At 41.6% G+C, this 20,251-nt stretch overlaps 1 protein-coding gene across 1 annotated transcript in view; it reads right to left on the minus strand.

Moving 5' to 3' along the window:
• Window positions 1-3,377: 3,377 nt before the first annotated feature.
• Window positions 3,378-20,251, minus strand: part of LOC126109546 (translation initiation factor IF-2) — a 719,414-nt gene continuing 702,540 nt past the window's right edge. Inside the window, exons 7-8 of the mRNA XM_049914562.1 lie at window positions 15,247-15,566; window positions 3,378-4,240 (exon numbers count right to left, since the gene is read on the minus strand). Coding sequence (XP_049770519.1) covers window positions 4,145-4,240; window positions 15,247-15,566 — 416 coding nt within the window. The 3' untranslated portion in view covers window positions 3,378-4,144. The remainder of the gene's footprint in view (window positions 4,241-15,246; window positions 15,567-20,251) is intronic.

Raw genomic sequence — 20,251 nt, forward strand, 5'->3', positions numbered from 1 at the left:
GATTGGCCTTTAGGGTCCTAGTCAACAGAATGTAAATTATGAAAATTCTGCCCACATTCAATCCTACCCTCAGAGCTCAGCTATACCGAATGAGCTACAGTATTTCAACATCGGCAGACAATGATCGAAAGACTTACGGTTGGGGATTAGGGTCGTGCAGATGCGGCCCTGCTCGGACCCACTGTTAGAAAATACTGTGAAGTTTCAGCAACACCATATGACAGAGTGCCAGGGAGGGGGCTTGGAAACACATTTTATTCCTGAAACATCCCTTAGGTTGCATTTCAGTCATTTATGCCAGTGTGTTTTTTTTCCCCCTTTTGTCAAAGCACTTCTTTTCAATTAGCAAGAGTGCGTCCTGTCGACAGGGATTGTGTAGAGGCAGTGGCACATTGAAAATTGCTGTCAGATTGTGAAATGCGGTCACACTGGGCTCTTGGAAGAGTGCAGGCACTGAACATGAGAATCTGGCATTGAGGTACCATCCCATGAATAACTAAAAAAATAATGGTGAATCTGTACATGACTTTATAAACCTATCTTCAGTACAAAAAAATTCTTATAACAGTGATTTTTTGGGCTCTGTGACCCTGTGTTGAGGTGTTTCCAAAATCAGTGCAGTTTCACTTCTGTAAATATGAAATAGTTTATCCAGTTGAAGTGTGCAGTTCTGATGAAAACAAACAAGATATGAGTGTCTCACGTTCACTGTTGACAGAGCAAAGCAGCATAGTACACTTAACTGGGTAGACTATGCAGTTATGTGTCTTAGCAGAGAGTGCATGAAGGTATGGTGAGTGTTTTAACATGCAAAATTCTGTTTGTTTAATTGCTTTTACCATATAAATTATTTAAAACTATAAAAACAATCAATAAGATTACGACATAACTGAAAATTTTGTGATGGGGTCACAGAACCCAAAAAGTCCTTGTTTTTGTAATGACAGCAATTCTTTTACTTGTATTCTTTAGTTTGTCTCAGTGACAAGTAGGTGACAGTGGATAACATTAAACAGTAAAGCCCTCAAATACACCACTCATGTGAGAGATATTTTGTTTTCTATCCTATATAATGTTGACAACATTACTGAATGGCACAAGAAATCACAAAACTTCTTGAAATGCACCTGTGACAGGGCAAGTCTCAGTACACCCTACAGTTTGCTGATGAATTACGAGATAGTGAAATTGAAGATTACTGCAGCCATTTTGAATTTGCAGTTATGAGAATAAGTCCTCCTCAGAACATACTCAAACCATGTTTGCTTCACAGATGGAGTGGACACCTGCGATAGAATACAATTCTAGTGTATGAGCATATAATAGGTAATCTATAGAATGCACAAAAGTAACAAGTAGAAAATATGTTCTGAACTGTTAAGTAAAAAATATGTTTGGATAGCAACGGCAGCTATGCAGTAGTAGTGAGAAACAGGCCACAGAGCTTGAAAGTAACTGTGAAAATGTAGCTGAGGGTCTCTTGATTGTCAGCAAAATTATGAAAAAATAAACTTATCTGTATCTTTGACACAACTTTAAGCCTACTGAAAGCACTGTTGGTCCTGTAAGTGTAAAGCTACAAACACTTCTAATGATTATTGCTCGACTTCTATTTAGGGCATAAACACAGAAAAATGAATAATCATAAGACCCCTGCCCCCACTTAAAAAAGAAAATAAGAGAGGAGAATTGCTTATAGGGGCAGAGAGAGAGATGGAAAGAAAAAACCTGTCATATTAAGATGAAATAATTTCAACACATCTCAGACCAGAAAGTCTGATGTATGAATCAAAGTCGTTTATTATTTCTGGAATTGTGTTAAATGTTAAGTGGCACAACAGAGTACTAACTAAAGTAAATTATGTTTGAGACCATTTGAAATGACATTGTCCACCACTAACTTTGCGTAATGGCTAGTGAATATATCTCCTCCTCTTAACATCACTTCATAATTATGCGGTTTGCATTTCATAACTTGCATATAATATTCTTTACGTGCAAATGTATGATCTTTCTAAACCTTGAAATCTGATGATTCTGAGACCAGACCTTTTGTATTAACTGGATATTAGATCAGAAAATTGTGTGGATATCTTTAACATAACTTTCCTAAATGTTGAAATGACCTCGTGGACATAAAAAATAGGATTGTAATGATATGTGTCAAAACAACCTATTAGAAGATCTCAAAATGATAAGTCTTTTGAAATGTACATTATCTCAGGTACATGAAACAATTCAAGGAACTACATTTTTTTCCATTAAAAGGGACTGCCAGCTCCCAGTGAGGACATATTGTGTCACAGATAATGTTTGCATCATAGATCTCTCAAAATGCTCAGATCAAACATTTAAATTATCTGGTGTGCTTTGATATGTTATAGATGCTCCCATTTATAAAGAATGTACGTTTGAAGGTCTCTTAGCACAACTCAGAATTTTCACCTTTGCATTACATTTCAAGACAGTTGAAAAGAATCACAGTAATTATGTGCCTGTAAGCGAATATGTGTCAATTGCTACAAAAATTAAATACGACATTACCGACAAGATGATGCAGAGTGGATAGTTTGCAAAAATTTGTTAATGTCTACACATCAAAAAATTACATATGTTCTACTATCTTGCTGTTGGACTCTACCATCAAAAATATTCTTGGTTATTTGCATTCACAAGACCTGAATTCAAATTTCTCCTTTTCAGCTGCTACACTACCCACATATTAACATTTTATTTCACGATGTTGGATTGTATTGGTGCATTTTATGAAGAGAATACATATTCTCCACTTAGCCCTCATGGAATAAGGCCACTTGTGATATACAAAATCTCTGGGAGTCACCACTGAATCTCACTGGTTACTCCTTGTACAGAAGTTACTATATATCTCACATAATAGTATTTAGTGTATAACAGCTTTTAGAATCTGTGATACTACTGGATTATTTTCATTCGAATACTGCAGAAACAATGAAATATCTGTAGTCTACATCAGTGCATTTTACTTCTGATAACCCAGTTTAACATTAAATAGGGCAGAAAGTCAGATAGTGGGGAAAGACATCAAGACAAATGTCAACACAGTCATCTGGGGTAGAATTTGAAGTTAGCAGTGGTCGCTGAGAGAATAAAATCTCTTCTGTTTGGTTTCCCTTCCATCTAATGGGTCTTTGTTTTATTAAGAACATGTTCTTACTTTTCTAATTTTCCAACCATGTTTGATTTTTATTTCAGTTACACTGACCCTGTGATTCAGTATTGTGCTAAACATCCTTTCTTGTCATTATGCTACCGATCTATTCTCAATGATTCAGAGCAGAGGTGAGAGGTGGGAGGGGAGAGGTGTACAGAGAGAGAGAGAGAGAGAGAGAGAGAGAGAGCGGGGGGGGGGGGGGGGGTAAAGATATAGTGTTATCTCCCACAGAGTTGCATAAGGCCTGCAGGAAACACTAGTGTTTGGTACAGAATGGTAGCATTCATAGTTCAATGGAAAGTCCTTCAAACACAGAATGTGAGAATGCCTGATATAGTCATTATGGTCAAAAGAAATATCTTCTCAAAAATTATGTTACACAAATCCATAAAAGTTGCACAATTTGTCACTGATGCAGTAGTAGACCTCGGTGTATATGTGGGTTATCTCCTGGACTGAAGCGTAACTGTTAAGGGTGACGAGTCTGTCGCATGTTCTCGAGAAGTGAAACGAGCCACTGAAAATCTAATGTACATCGCACTGGAAGTGTATAAAGTTTTAATGGCATTTATCCTCTGCACATGCTAATCTGCGAGTTATTTGGTGAATTATTGGAATGTCCCACAAGTGTCGAGTTTATCTTTAGCAAAAGTAGCACCCCCTGTCACGGCGTGACACGGGGTAAAAGGCTTCTCAGAAAGACTTACGGTACACTTAGTTACTGTACTGTGTCTGCCTGCCCTGTAAACTACGAACTCTCCTCGTAACTCTCCGCATTAGAGAACGTGCCACTGTCGAGGCGTAGTGACCTCTGCCGCGTAACTGGACGAAGCACCCGATAGACATCTTCTGACCGGTGGAGAGCTCACGGGGTGCAGAAGTAAGCCCTCTTCAGGTCCGGGGGACAGACTAGCTGCAGAATCGGCGGTGCGGGTGACGTGTCGCGAGCGGCTAGCGCGATGCCTCGGTCGAGGTGCACGGTCCCTGGTAGGCGGACTGCACGTGGCTGCTGCTGGCACTGGATGAACCAGAGTTGTACAGCGCCTCCTGTGGGTGAACAGTGCATTCCGGAATGAGTCAAGTGCCCCACAGTGAAGGTCTGATAACACCAGAAGCAGTCATACACTAAACAAAACACCCTCTGCAAAATTCCTTGGGATTGAAATATTAGATTAGATTTACTTTCATTCCAATTGATCCATACTGAGGAAGCCCTCCAGGATGTAGTACATGTCAGAAAAAAAATAGTACATGAGAAATATTTACAACTGAAACAAATAACCTAATGTACCTGCCACAGCTCCCAAGTGGCATGATCGTCATTTTTTTTTAATGAACTCTATATGAAAGAATCATTTTACAAAGATTCATTTACTAAGATCACATTAATGCACTGAAGTTAAAATTAAAAAAAGTTAGTATCCCTTGTTCCCTAAACAGGCCTCTGCAGGATGTTCTTGAGTTCACACCACATATAACATATTGCACCGTTTTTGTGCCCGGAAAACTTTAGCTTGGCTTGATGAATTACCCCAAAAAATAATCCCATATGACATTATGGAATGAAAGTAAGCATAGTATGCCAGGTTTCTCATTTTTTATATCCCATATATCAGACACAATTCACATTTCAAATAGAGGTTTTTAAAGACGTTTCAACAGGTCTGTGGTCTGCTCCTCCCAGTTGAATTTATTATCAAGCTGTAATCCCAAGAATTTAAGACTGTCCACTTCTTCTATCTGCTTGTTATCGTATGTTAGGCATATACTCGTGGGACACTCCTTACAAGTTCTTAACTGCATGTAGTGTGTTTTTTTTCAAAGTTTAGTGACAAAGAATTGGCTAGGAACCAGTGATTAATGTCCACAAATATTTTACTAATCGATCTTTCTAAGACTACACTTGATTTGCTATTTATTGCAATGTTTGTACCATTGGCAGACAAAACAAACTTGGCATCTGGTAATGTTACTGATGAAAGGTCATTGATATACACAAGAAAAAGTAAGGGCCCTAAGATGGAACCTTGTGGGACTCCACATGTAATTAGTTCCCAGTTGGATGATTCCTGATAGCTTAAATCATGTCTCTTTCCTAATAATACCCTTTGTTTCCTACTAGAGATACAAGATTTTACCATTTTGCAGCATTTCCTGTTACACCATAATATTCTAATTTACTTAAAAGGATATTGTGATTTACACAGTCAAATGCGTTTGACAGATCACAAAATATACCAGTTGCCTGCAATTTTTTGTCTAATGAACCAAGTACATTTTCACTATAAGTGTAGATTAATTTCTCAATATCAGAACCCTTTAGAAATTCGAACTGCAACTTTGACAGTATGTTATTTGTGATAAGATGGTTATAAAGCCGATTGTGCATTACCTTTTCTAAAATTTTTGAGAATGCTGGCAAAAGTGAAACTGGATGGAAATTTGATGCTATTTCTTTATCGCCCTTCTTAAACAGTGGCTTAACTTCAGCATATTTCAACCATTCTGGTTACACAGATAGCTTAATATGTTACTTAACTCAGAATCATATTCTTTCATTAACTTTGTTGATATTTCATCATATGTACTAGATGTTTTTGATTTTAAAGATTTTATGATGGGCATTATGTCTGCTGGGGTAGTGAGGGTCAAATTCATATTATGGAAGTTACTTGAAATGTCTGGTTTGAGGTATTTCATAGCAGCATCTACAGAACCTGACAACTCCATCTTGTCAGTTACAGTTATAAAATGTTTGTTAAGAAGTTATGCAACACTATACACGTTTGTCACCAATGTATCATTTACTCTTAATGCTATTTGTCCCTCTTCATGTCTGGTTCTACTGGTCTCCTCCTTCACTATATCTCATACTGTCTTTATTTTGTTATCTGATATGACTATCTTTTCCTTGTAATATATTTGCTTTGATGTCCGTATTACAGTCTTTAATATTTTGCAGTATTTCTTGTAATGTGCTATAGCATCAACATCGAAACTGTTTCGGATTGGCAGATACAGTTTTCTTTTTGTTTTACAAGATACCCATATTCCTTGAGTAATCCATAGCTTCTTTGTAGACTTTGCTCTAACCTTTGTAAGTTTTGGGGGAAACAGTGTTCGAATAAGGTTAGCACTTTATTAGCAAAAGTGTTATATTTTTTGTTCATGCCATGAGCACTGTAAACATCAGTCCAGTGAATGTCTCTGAGGAGTGTCCTAAAATAATCAATTTTTGGCTTTTTGATTACCCTCGTGAGCTCAGATTTAACAGATTTTGTATCCTGTTCATTATTAACATTTAACAGAAGGACCTACATGCCATGATCTGAGAGGCCATTGACTATTGGTTTGGTAATATTTTGTTCATTGGACTTTCCTATAAAGGTATTGTCAATGGCAGTTTGTGAACAATTGGCTACCTTAGTGGGGAACTGTGCAGTGGGAATTAAGTTGAATAATGGTGTTACTAACTCAAATAAGTTCTTATTGGGAGAGTCTTCAAGGAAATCTACATTGAAGTCACCAGCTACCACTATTTCTTTGTTTTTGGTTATTAAATGGGCCAGTACAGCTTCAAGGTGCTTTATGAACAGATTATAGTTACCTGCAGGTGCTCGATATACACTTAATATTATGAAGGATTTTTTGTGAAATTCTACTTCTGTTGCACGTGCTTCCATATGCTGTCCTAGGCAAAATTTATGAATGTCTATGTTCTTAAATTTATGACAGTTCCTGATGAATGTGGCAACTCCTCCTTTCTCCATTTCTGATCTACAAAAGTGAGATGCTAACCTAAACCCTGTAACACTTAAAAAAGTTCTATACCAGTGGTCACATGATGTTCAGAGAGGCTGATTGTCAGCTGGGTTTGAGGACTCTAATTCATCTATGCAGATAATTAATCCATTAATTTTATTTCTCAGTCCTTGAATATTTTGATGCAATAAAGATAGCTTGAAATTACAATGAAATGAATGCCCTTAGCTGCTGACAGGCATTGACATACGTCAACGGGGACAGATGAAAATGTGTGCCCGGACCGGGACTCGAACCTGGGATATCCTGCTTACATGGCAGACGCTCTATCCATCTGAGCCACCAAGGACACAGAGGATAGCGCGACTGCAGAGATTTATCTCTGGCATGCCTCCCGCGAAACCCACATTCTCAATGTATTGTCCCACACTACATTCATAGCGCCCCCGCCCATTATACTCATTACTCGCGGTGCGTTGCTGATTTCCGTAAGAGTTCGGGCACTGTTTGTGCATTCGCACAGAAGAAGAAGATGGTCAAGTGGTCAGTGAGCGTTAACTATATATTTATTAAGATGGTATCTGTTCTTTCGGGCATGTCCAAAAGAACAAACATCATCTTAGTAAATATATAAAGATAGCTGACATTTCACATTGACTGAGTTAAAATTGGGTAGAGTTTAAGTTTCTGCTGCTTGTTAAAAATTCTTAACCAGCAGCTGTTTATGCTGATGTAATAAGCTAGAATTATGTTTTTTTGTTTCTTTCTCAAACTGAAAGTTTGTCTCAATCTGAACTGCTCTTAAAACTTATTTTCTTTCTGTCCTCCCTACCATAAAAAAGGGTCTTTTCTGAACCCTATAACCACAGGTATTTTATCACTCATGACAGTGCCTCCCTTCTTTTACTTTCCTGCTATTTTCGCAGCCAGTTTACCCTTCCCTTTCCTGTTGAGGTGAAGGCCATGCCTAGTATAACCTGACCTATTGAGAGAATCAACAGGAACCACACCAATGTGTGACCCTGTGCCCGACATAAGCAGCTGTTCCAACTCAAAATTAACTCTCTTGACAGAAGAGTTCAAATTAGGTCGGTCATGGCGTCCAAGAACAGATACAAACTCAACACTAGTATGCTTCAATGTTGATGCAATCTTTGCCAGGTCACACTCTATACTGTACCCAAGATCTCTGTCAATACTATTATCTGGCCCACCCACTATAACCACAGCGTCTTCCTTAGTGAAATCTTTGCAAAGTGATTCTAAATCCTCTGTCACCTGCTCCAGACCAGCACTAAGTTTAAAAAGAATTGTGACCTGGTATTCTGATCTTATTTCATCTTGCAAAAGTTGGCCAACACCTCTTCTATGGGAACTACCTAACAACAATATCACTTTCTTTCCCATTACTGATTTCCCTACATTCTTACTTTCCAATTTGATGCTGAAATTTTGTTGTGCCCTTTCTACACCTGCAACTGCTTGAGGCTCACCAGCTTCTAGCCGAAACAACAGGTCAAATCTATTTTTCACATTCACCGTGAAACTGTCAGACAATTCCTCCTGTTGCCTGTTGCCACTTCCCACCTCTTTCTACCCTTCTCTCTCCTTAACCTGTCAAGAATTCCCCTGGCCTTGTCTAATTCAGCCTGAAGGGTGGTCATTTTCCCCTCCTGTTCTAGTATATTCATATCTCTACTACATATCCTACAAAACCACTGATGAGTCTCATTTACTTCCCCTGGCCTTGTAACACTAACCAAAACGACCTTGCTGTGCTGGTACTGTGAACGGCTGAAAGCAAGGGGAAACTACAGCCGTAATTTTTCCCGAGGGCATGCAGCTTTACTGTGTGGTTAAATGATGATGATGGTGTCGTATTGGGTAAAATATTCCGGAGGTAAAGTAGTCACCCATTTGGATCTCTGGGTGGGGACTACTCAGGAGGATGTCATTATCAGGAGAAACAAAATGCGTTCTACAGATTGGAGCATGGAATGTCAGATCCCATAATCTGGCAGGTAGGTTAGAAAATTTAGAAATGAAAATGGATAGGATGAAGTTGGATATAGTGAGAGTTAGTGAAGATTTGTAGCAGGAGGACCAGGACATCTAGTCAGGTGAATGCAGGGTTATAAATTCAAAATCAAATAGGGATAATGCAGGAGTAGGTTTAGCAATTCATAAAAATATACAAACACAGATAAGCTTCTATGAACAACATAGTGAACACATTATTATAGCCAAGATAGACACAAAGCCCATGCCTACCACAGTAGCACAAGTTTATATGCCAACTAGCTCTGCAGATGATGAGATTGAAGAAATGTATGATGTGATTGAAGAAATTATTCAGATAGTTAAGGGAAACAAAAATTTAATAGTCATATATGACTGGCATTTGATAGGAAAAGGAATAGAAGGAAAAGTAGTAGGTGAATATGGACTGGGGGTAAGGAATGAAAGAGGAAGCCACCAGGTAGAATTTTACACAGAGCATAACTTAATCATAGCTAACACTTGGTTCAAAAATCATGAAAGAAGGTTGCGTACGTGGAAGAGACCTGGAGGCACTGGAAGGTTTCAGACGGATTATACAGAGTGAGTCAGGAGGAAGGGTACGTATTTTGACGGGTTATAGCATTACTGATTCTGAACAAAAAACGATGTGGAGACATGCTCTATTCTGAATGGTTTCCAAGGTAGAACACTTTTAATGTACATTTCTATTTATTTTCTGTATTATTCATTGTCATTGTTTACAACATATCACAATAATATAGAGGAAGTTGAGACAAACATTTTGATACAGACACTTGTGGTCTATAAAGTCGGAAAACTACCTCAAACTGGCCTACAAAAAGTATCTAAGCTACAGTGCATGTGCGTCGTGCAAGATTTTCAATATTCCCAGATCTCTTGATGCAAACTGTTAGTCCTAGACAAAACATAAATAGGACCTTTTTCTGTAGCAAATTTAATTTAGTTTAATTGTGTACTAAGACACGTTTTCGTTGGAGTGTGCATCTTTTGAGTTATTAAAAAAAGCTTACAACAGTGATATTAAATGTGTTCTATCTCAGAAACCATTTGCAATGGGGCATATGTCCATATGAATTTTTTCATTGAGCATCACTAATACTATAGTGTCTCAAAGCAAGTACCTTTCCACCTGACTCACCCTGTATAATGGCAAGACAGAGATTTAGGAACCAGGTTTTAAATTGTAAGACATTTCCAGTGGCAAATGTGGTCTCTGGCCACAATCTATTGGTTATGAACTGTAGATTAAAACTGAAGAAATGGCAAAAAGATAGTAAATTAAGGAGATGAGCTGTGGATGAACTGAAAGAGCCAGAGGTTGTGGAGTGTTCCAGAGGGAGCATTAAGGAATGAGTGAGAAGGATAGTGGAAAGGAAGGCAGCAGAAGATTGAGAATGTAAAAAGATGAGGGCAGGTAGAAATCCTTGGATAACACAAGATATACTGCATTTAATTGATGATAGGAGAGAATATAAAAATACCACAAATGAAGCAGACAAAAGGGAATACAAGCTTCTAAAAAATGAGACTGATAGGAAGTGCAAAAGGGGTAATCAGGAAAGGCTAGAGGACAAATGTAAGGATTTAGAAGCATATTTCAATAAGTGAATGATAGATACTGCTGACAGCAAAATTAAAGAGACTTCTGGAGAATAGAGAAGCAGTTTTATGAACATCAAGAGCTCAGATGAAAAACCATTCCTAACCAAAGAAGGGAAAGCTAAAAACATGGAGGGAGCAGATAGATGGTCTATACAAGGGAGATGAACGTGTAGGCAATATTACAGAAATGGAGGAGGACAGAGATGATGATGGTATGGGAAATATGATTCTGAAAGAATAATTTGAGAGAGCACTGTAAGGCGTAAGTCAAAACAAGGCCCTGGGAGAAGGCGACATTCTGTCAGAACTACTGATAGCCTTGGGGGAGCCAGCCATGACAAAAATCTTCCATTTGCCGAGTGTGGTGTATGAGACAGGTGAAATACCCTCAGACTTCAAGAAGAATTTTGTTGTTGTTGTTGTTATAGTCTTCAGTCTGAAGACTGGTTTGATGCAGCTCTCCATGCTATTCCATCCTGTGCAAGCCTTGTAATGTTTTCCTGAGATGTCTCAGAATGTGTCCTACCAACTGATCCCTTCTTATAGTCAGGTTGTGGCACAATTTTTTTTTTCTCCACAATTCTGTTCAGTACATCCTCATTAGTTACATCATCTACCCACCTAATCTTCACCATTCTTCTGTAGCACCTCATTTCAAAAGCTTCTACTCTCTTCTCGGTTAAACTTTTATCATCCATGTTTCTCTTCCATACAAATACTTTCAGAAGAGACTTACTGAAACTTAAACATATATCGATGTTAACAAATTTCTCCTCTTCAGAAGTATTTTCTCACCATTTCCAGTCTACATTTTATATCCTCTCTACTTCGGCCATCATCAGTTATTTTGCTCCCCAAATAGCAAAACTCCTTTACTACTGTAAGTGTCTCATTTCCCAATCTAATTCCCTCAGAATCACATGATTTAATTTTACTCCATTCCATTATCCTTGTTTGGCTTTTGTTAATGTTCATCTTATATCTTCCTTTCAAGACACTTTGCATTCCATTCAACTGCTCTTCCAAGTCATTTGCTGTCTCTGACAGAATTACAATGTCATCGGCAACCCTCAAAGTTTTTATTTCTTCTCCATGGATTTTAATACCTACTCCGAATTTTTCTTTTGTTTCCTTTACTGCTTGCTCAATACACAGATTGAGTAACATCAGGGATAGGCTACAAACCTGTCACTTCCTTCTCAACCACTGCTTCCCTTTCATGCCCCTCTACTCTTGTAACTGCCATATGGTTTCTATACAAATTGTAAATAGCCTTTCGCTCTCTGTATTTTACCCCTGCCACCTTCAGAATTTAAAAGAGAGTATTCCAGTCGACATTGTCAAAAACTTTATCTGTATACAAATGATAGAAATGTAGGTTTGCCTTTCCTTACCCTATCTTCTGAGATAAGGCATAGTGTCTGTATTACTTTGCATGATCCTGCGTTTCTCTGGAATCCAAACACTTTCCCCAAGATTGGCTTCTACCAGTTTTTCCATTCTCTCGTAAATCACCTATGGAAGCATTTTGCAGCCATGGCTTGTCAAATTGATAGTTCAGTAATTTCGCATCTGTCCCATACATCTTGCTCACCAAATGTCGGAGTTTTGTCATGGCTGGCAGTTCCAAGGGTGTCAGTAGGTCCAACAGAATGTAGTCTACACCCATGGCCTTATTTTGACTTATGTCCTTCAGTGCTCTGTCAAGTTCTTTACACAGTATCGTATCTCCCATCTCCGTCTATGTCCTCGTCCATTTCCATAATATTGTTCTGAAGCAGATCTCCTTTGCATAGACACTCTATATACTCCTTGCACCTTTCTGTATTCCCTTCTTTGCTTAGGACTAGTTTTCCATATGATCTCTTGATGTTCATACAACTGCTTCTCTTTTCTCTAAAGGGCTCTTAATTTTCCAGGAGGTATTATCTATCTTTCCCCTGGTGATACATGCTTCTAAATCCTTACATTTGTCCTCTAGCCATTCCTGCACTTCCTGTCAGTCTCATTTTTTAGGTGTTTGTATTCCCTCTGGCCTGCTCATTTACTGCATTTCCATATTTTCAGTTTTCATCAATTAAATTCAGTATCTCTCGTGTTACCCAAGTATTTCTACTAGCCCTCATTTTTTTTACCTACTTGATCATCTGTTGCTTTCATTATTCATCTCTGAAAGCTATCCTTTCTTCTTCTACTGTCTTCCCTTCCCCTGTTCCTCTCAATCTTCCCTCATGCTCCCTCTGAAACTCTCTACAACCTCTGGCTCTTTCAATTTATCCAGGTCCCATCTCTTTGAATTCCCACCTTTTTGCAATTTCTTCAGGTTTAATCTACAGTTCATAACCACTAAATTGGGATCAGAGTCAACATCTGCCCCTGGAAAAGCCTTACAATTTATAATCTGGTTCTGAAAACTCTCTTACCATGATATAGTCAATCTGAAACCTTCAGGTACCTCCACGTCTCTCTCACATAAACAACCAACTTTCATGATTCTTAAACCCAGTGTTATCAATGATTAAATTATGCTGTGTACAATATTCTACAAGGCAGGTTCCTCTTTCATTCCTTTACCCCAGTCCCTATTCACTAATACTTCCTTCTCTTCCTTTTCCTACTATTGAATTCCAGCCCCATACGACTTTAAATTTCTGTCTCCCTTAACTATGTGAAGAATAATTTCTTTTATCTCATCATACATTTCTTCAATTTTTCTTCATCTGCAGAGCTAGTTGACACATAAACTTGTATTACTGTAGTAGGCATGGGCTTCGTGTCTATCTTGGCCACAATAAGGCGTTCACTATGTTGTTCGTAGTAGCTTACCCGCACTCCTATTTTTTTATTCATTATTAAACCTACTCCTGCATTACCCCTATTTGATTTTGTATTTATAACCATGTATTCACTTGACCAGAAGTCCTGTTCATCATGCCACAGAACTTACTGACTCTCACTGTATTTAACTTTGGCCAATCCATTTCAATTTATAAATTCTCTAACCTACCTGCCTGATTAAGGGATCTGACTTTCCATGCTCCAATCTGTAGAATGCATTTTGTTTCTGCTGATGATTACATCCTCCTGAGTGTGGAGAACTACCCAAGAAACTTTGACGAGACCAAAGATAATGTACGTCAAAGGAAATGTAGAGGAGGCTCAACAAGATTTTTCGGGAAAGAGGCTCCAAAGATGTAACACAGAGTTAATTTCTTTAAGAGGGGATAACAGAGTCATCAAAAGTTCGTCAAGGACAGTAACAGGACCGTACTAACCAAAGAGTTTAGCGTTGCTGAGAGATGGAAACAGAACTCCATGGAGCTACTCAACAGTAATGAACCTAAAGATCTGCTTGGATTCCATCATCCTGACATTTTTTGACTTTATGTTATCCACCACTTACACTGGAGAAATTAAGGAATCAGATAATGAAGTGGACGAATAACAAAAGTCCAAGAGAAGATGGAGTAGAGACAGAAGTCATTCAGGATGTGCAGGGGAGGAGGAGGAGGGGGGAGGGCGGAGAGGGTGTGGAGCTCCGCAAGTGAATCCACCAACTAATGAAAAAAGATCTGGATTGTAGACGAGACCCCAGGAGACTGGAAGACTGTGATCATCTGTCCTATAGACAAGAAATGTGACAAAATAGGTTGCACCAGTTATGTAGGAGACTGGAAGACTGTGATCATCTGTCCTATAGACAAGAAATGTGACAAAATAGATTGCACCAGTTATGTAGGAGTCGACCCACTGAATGTCTGCTGTAAGATGTTGTTCAACTATTTACTGAATAGAATCCAGCTGTTACGCACAATAAGTGATGGACCAAAATCAGGTGATTCCAGGAATGGCTGTTGACGTTGGCCAACGTATGTGTACTGCAATAGTTCACTGAGAAGATGTGGGAATAGGGCGAAGACCGTCATATGCTCTTCCTAGAGTTTAAGAAGGCATAAAACAGCATTCAGCAGAAGAAGAAGAAGAAGAAGAAGAAGAAGAAGAAGAAAAAAGACTTGAATAATCTTCTCATTTCCGAACACAGAATCTAAAAGATGATGTGTAGTCCAGTGCAAGGTGAGATCACTAGGGAATGGAGCATGTGGCGTTCGTTGTGAGTCGGATGTGACCAATTATTGTAGGTCCAAAGAGAACCGAACGCCTCGTTCGGGTAGTTCACGTTGCTCAGATGGATGGAAGCTGACGGTGTCTGAAATCCCCAGATTTTACTCTCTTGTGGAAGAAGACGAGTAGGCAAACCAGAGAGAGAAAGAGAATCCACTAGGACTTGCTGCGGATCTGCACAGAGGGCAATTGACAGCAGGAAGCAGGGAAAAGAAGCCAGTGGAAGAGGATCTCCACAGCTGAGTATGATCACGTGCGTGAAGTAAGTAAGTGGTGGTGTGTGGTGTGCCCTCCTCCTACCTCCCCCCTCCGGTCCCAAGTCCCAAGTCCCAAGTCCCAAGTCCCAAGTCCCAAGTCCCAAGTCCCCAGTCCCCAGTCCCCAGTCCCCAGTCCCCAGTCCCCAGTCCCCAGTCCCAAGTCCCAAGTCCCAAGTCCCAAGTCCCAAGTCCCAAGTCCCCAGTCCCCAGTCCCCAGTCCCCAGTCCCCTGTCCCCTGTCCCTAGCCCCTACCGCCCAATTACTCACATCCCTGACCTCGGAGACGGCGGGCAGCAGCTCGTCGGTGCTCATGGGCGTCCGCGGGCTGGGCGACGGCGCCTGCTGGTGGGGCTGCGCCGCCTGCTGCGGCTCCTGGCGCAGCTGCAGCTGCTGCTGCTGCTGCTTCTGCTGGATCTCCAGCAGCTGCTGCTGCTGCAGCTGCTGCTGCTCCTGCTGCTGGGCCAGCAGCTGCAGCCGCCGCTCCTCGCGCTGCTGGTTCTCGCGCTCGAACTTCCGCATGCTGAAGCTCATCGAGCGTGACGAGGACGCGCTGGAGTGGATGGACGCCAGGCTGGGTCTCCGGGAACCTGCGGGCCGGGAACGGGCAACAGCCGGTCAGTAGGCGGCCTCCGTGCCGTCCTAAAGCTACAGTGCTAACAGTCTCAGCTCACGTATCATTTGCAATACCTTCACCAATATACTGAAAAAAAAAAAATAGAGGGTGAACCGAAACTGAACCAACGAACTTTTGAGGGGGTGGGATCTAAAGTGCGTACCTTAAGACCAAAGAGTACTTGTTCATTTTCGCTACTGTCAAACATCTCTTCTACTGAAGAAGTGTTTACAGCTCTTAAGGTATGTGTTTTAGAGCCCATGGCTAGTGGACTTTTTCTAGTTGATACTGCCACCTCTGAAAGTTTGTTGGCGTGGTTCTGCTTCATCCTGCACATTGACCAGTTTGTTGGTACGGGTATTTTCCGCAGAAAGTTTATAAGTAATCATTATTCGATGATTGCCAGAGAAGATTTTTCATCACTAAAAATCAATATTGGCAAAGGAATCGGTTTATTAGTCGAACACCAACTAAAGTAAAATGCTGGTGACGGAATCCAGTCGAATTAAATCGAGCAGTGCTGATGAAATTATATTCAGAGATGAGTTTATAAAAGAACTGTGTGATTTTTGCTATCTGGGCAGCAAAATGAAGGCCAAAGTAGAGATGATATACAATGCAAACTGGCAGTAGCAAAAGAAGTATTCCTGAAAAGGAGAAATTTGTTAACATCGACTATAAATTTAAGTGCAAGGAAGTATTTGCTGGAGGTATTTGTGTAGAGTGCACCCTTGTCTGGAAGTGAAACACGGACGATAAACAGTTCAGACAAGGAGGGAATAGTAGCTTTCGAAACGTGATGCTACTGAAAACTGATTAGATGGGTAGATCACGTAACTAGTGAGGAGTTACTGAGTCGAACCGGAGAAACAAAGAAATATTTTGCACAGATTGATACGACATATCCTGAGGCATCAAGAAATAGTCAGATTGCTTATGAACGGAAGCATGGAGGGCAGGGGATAAAAACTGTAGAGGGAGAACGAGAATTAAGTCCTGTAATCCGCTACAAGTGGGCGAAGGTTGCAGTTATTATGCAGAAACTAAGAGACTTGCGCAAGGCAGACTAGCGAGGAGATGTGCATCAAAGCAGTGTTCGAACTGAAGACTTTGGTTTAACTAAGGTGCTTACTGCAGAAGTTGGACCACTATGGATTAAGAAGAGTAGCTGCCAATTGGTTCAACTGATTCTTTAAGAACAGGCAGCAAACAGTCATTCTGCACAGTAATAAGAACAGCTAAGACATGGAGTCTAATTAGAAACCAGTTAAGTGGAGGATGCATCAGGGGTCAGTGCTCGGACCATACTGTTTCTTTATATACTAATGTAGCAGATGATCCTAAAATAGTTCTGATTGCTGATGAGACTAGCCTGGTAGTGAAGCATAGGCACTGTATTCAACAGTGCAGTTCAGTACATAAGTGCGTGGCTTGTAGGAAATAAGTTGTTGTTAAATAACGATAAGACTCATTTCTTACAGTTTCTAACACAGTTCAACTGAAACTGCCATTTTGATTACACAGGATGGGCATATTATTAGTGAGCCTGTACAGTCCAAATTACTAGGTGTTCAGATGGATGGTAAGCCATGTGAATAATTAATGGCTGCCTCAGTAGAGTTCTATGTAGCACATACTTTTAACTGGTAACAATAACATGCGTAGCACAGCTTAAAATTGTAACATGTACTTCCACTTGTTTGCTTCATGGCTCGAGTGTAGCAAGGTACACAAGTTTATATATCACTGCGCGAGACGCTTCTAGTCTAATCTTATCTTCATGGTGTTCGCATGACAGGTGTTTAGGGACCGAAAAATACTAACTGAATCCACTTTGGATATCTGGTCTTGTAATTGCGTAGCTTCACGATACTTTTAGCGTTTTTTCGTAGAAAACCACAACTTTAAAGAACGTCATGTTTATGTAATGAGCTGCTCATAGCCGCGCGGGATTAGCCGAGCGGTCTGGGGCGCTGCAGTCATGGACTGAGCGGCTGGTCCCGGCGGAGGTTCGAGTCCTCCCTTGGGCATGGGTGTGTGTGTGTGTGTGTGTGTGTGTGTGTGTGTGTGTGTGTGTGTGTGTGTGTTGTTCTTAGCATAAGTCAGTTTACGAGTGTGTTTGTCCTTAGGATAATTTAGGTTAAGTAGTGTGTAAGCTTAGGGACTGATGACCTTAGCAGTTAAGGCCCATAAGATTTCACACACATCTGAACATTTTTTGAGCTGTTGTAACACGATCTATATACACTCCTGGAAATGGAAAAAAGAACACATTGACACCGGTGTGTCAGACCCACCATACTTGCTCCGGACAATGCGAGAGGGCTGTACAAGCAATGATCACACGCACGGCACAGCGGACACACCAGGAACCGCGGTGTTGGCCGTCGAATGGCGCTAGCTGCGCAGCATTTGTGCACCGCCGCCGTCAGTGTCAGCCAGTTTGCCGTGGCATACGGAGCTCCATCGCAGTCTTTAACACTGGTAGCATGCCGCGACAGCGTGGGCGTGAACCGTATGTGCAGTTGACGGACTTTGAGCGAGGGCGTATAGTGGGCATGCGGGAGGCCGGGTGGACGTACCGCCGAATTGCTCAACACGTGGGGCGTGAGGTCTCCACAGTACATCGATGTTGTCGCCAGTGGTCGGCGGAAGGTGCACGTGCCCGTCGACCTGGGACCGGACCGCAGCGACGCACGGATGCACGCCAAGACCGTAGGATCCTACGCAGTGCCGTAGGGGAACGCACCGCCATTTCCCAGCAAATTAGGGACACTGTTGCTCCTGGGGTATCGGCGAGGACCATTCGCAACCGTCTCCATGAAGCTGGGCTACGGTCCCGCACACCGTTAGGCCGTCTTCCGCTCACGCCCCGACATCGTGCAGCCCGCCTCCAGTGGTGTCGCGACAGGCGTGAATGGAGGGACGAATGGAGACGTGTCGTCTTCAGCGATGAGAGTCGCTTCTGCCTTGGTGCCAATGATGGTCGTATGCGTGTTTGGCGCCGTGCAGGTGAGCGCCACAATCAGGACTGCATACGACCGAGGCACACAGGGCCAACACCCGGCATCATGGTGTGGGGAGCGATCTCCTACACTGGCCGTACACCACTGGTGATCGTCGAGGGGACACTGAATAGTGCACGGTACATCCAAACCGTCATCGAACCCATCGTTCTACCATTCCTAGACCGGCAAGGGAACTTGCTGTTCCAACAGGACAATGCACGTCCGCATGTGTCCCGTGCCATCCAACGTGCTCTAGAAGGTGTAAGTCAACAACCCTGGCCAGCAAGATGTCCGGATCTGTCCCCCATTGAGCATGTTTGGGACTGGATGAAGCGTCGTCTCACGCGGTCTGCACGTCCAGCACGAACGCTGGTCCAACTGAGGCGCCAGGTGGAAATGGCATGGCAAGCCGTTCCACAGGACTACATCCAGCATCTCTACGATCGTCTCCATGGGAGAATAGCAGCCTGCATTGCTGCGAAAGGTGGATATACACTGTAGTAGTGCCGACATTGTGCATGCTCTGTTGCCTGTGTCTATGTGCCTGTGGTTCTGTCAGTGTGATCATGTGATGTATCTGACCCCAGGAATGTGTCAATAAAGTTTCCCCTTCCTGGGACAATTTCCAGGAGTGTATTTGATCAAGACAGAAAGGAATTAAAGACATTAGCTGCCAGTGACCACTGATTTACATAAATGGGGCAAGTCGAACATTTGCGGCAGATCACGATTAGAAACTGGGTGTCGTCCTTACCAGGCAGATGCCCTGACCACTGCGCCATCTGGACACAGTGATCACCACAACCACGCGGACTACCCTAGCACACATCCCGTGAGATCCAAATTGTCAACTTGTCCCACTCACTGCTGGTATCGTCTCTGTTCATTAGCTTCGGTATTTGTGGCATTTTGACGATTCCTGTAAGAGTTCGACCTTATGTGCTCTGAAGAGATCATTGCTGTAACTATATTTGTAATGTCTCTTCTTTCGCACATGACCTGTGTGCCCTGATTCATAGTGGCTGCAGGATCAAAATGGTGTTTGTTCTTTCGGACATGTCTGAAAGAACGGACGCCACACATATAATTCCAGCAATGATGGCCAACGATCCCTTCAGTGAGGATGCACGTCAAGCTGGAACTCTTACGGGAATCGGCGAGATGCCACGAATAATGAAGCTGATGAGCAGGGACACTACATCAGTAGAGGGTGGTCTAAATTGACAATTGTGTGTGTGTGCGGTTTGAGGTTTTCGGGCGCTAAACAGCGTGGTCGTCAGCGCCCAAACGCATAGAAACAGGAACACATGCGGTGAAGGGACGAAGACAGACAGCGAACGAGGAGAACGGCTAAAAGACACAGACCTGACGCAGTTCCAAATCCTCACATACAGAGGCAAAACAAGAGAAGAAACGTACTAAAAAGGAAAGGGAACGCAAGGAAAAGAGAACAGAAATCGAAGTGAAACAAGTAGGTAATCGTGACTGGCGGACCTCTTACCTAAAACGTGGGTGAACCAATCAACCAGCAGCATATTAAAATCCTTTACCTAAAATCCAAGGCAACAAATTGGACAGGACACAAAACCGTAAGACCTTAACCACAGTCATTGCATCGTCTTGCAAAATAGAGGGCAAATCCGCTGGCAAG

This window comes from Schistocerca cancellata, chromosome 12 (genome assembly GCF_023864275.1).
Source record: "Schistocerca cancellata isolate TAMUIC-IGC-003103 chromosome 12, iqSchCanc2.1, whole genome shotgun sequence".
Classification (NCBI taxonomy): Eukaryota; Metazoa; Arthropoda; class Insecta; order Orthoptera; family Acrididae; genus Schistocerca; species Schistocerca cancellata.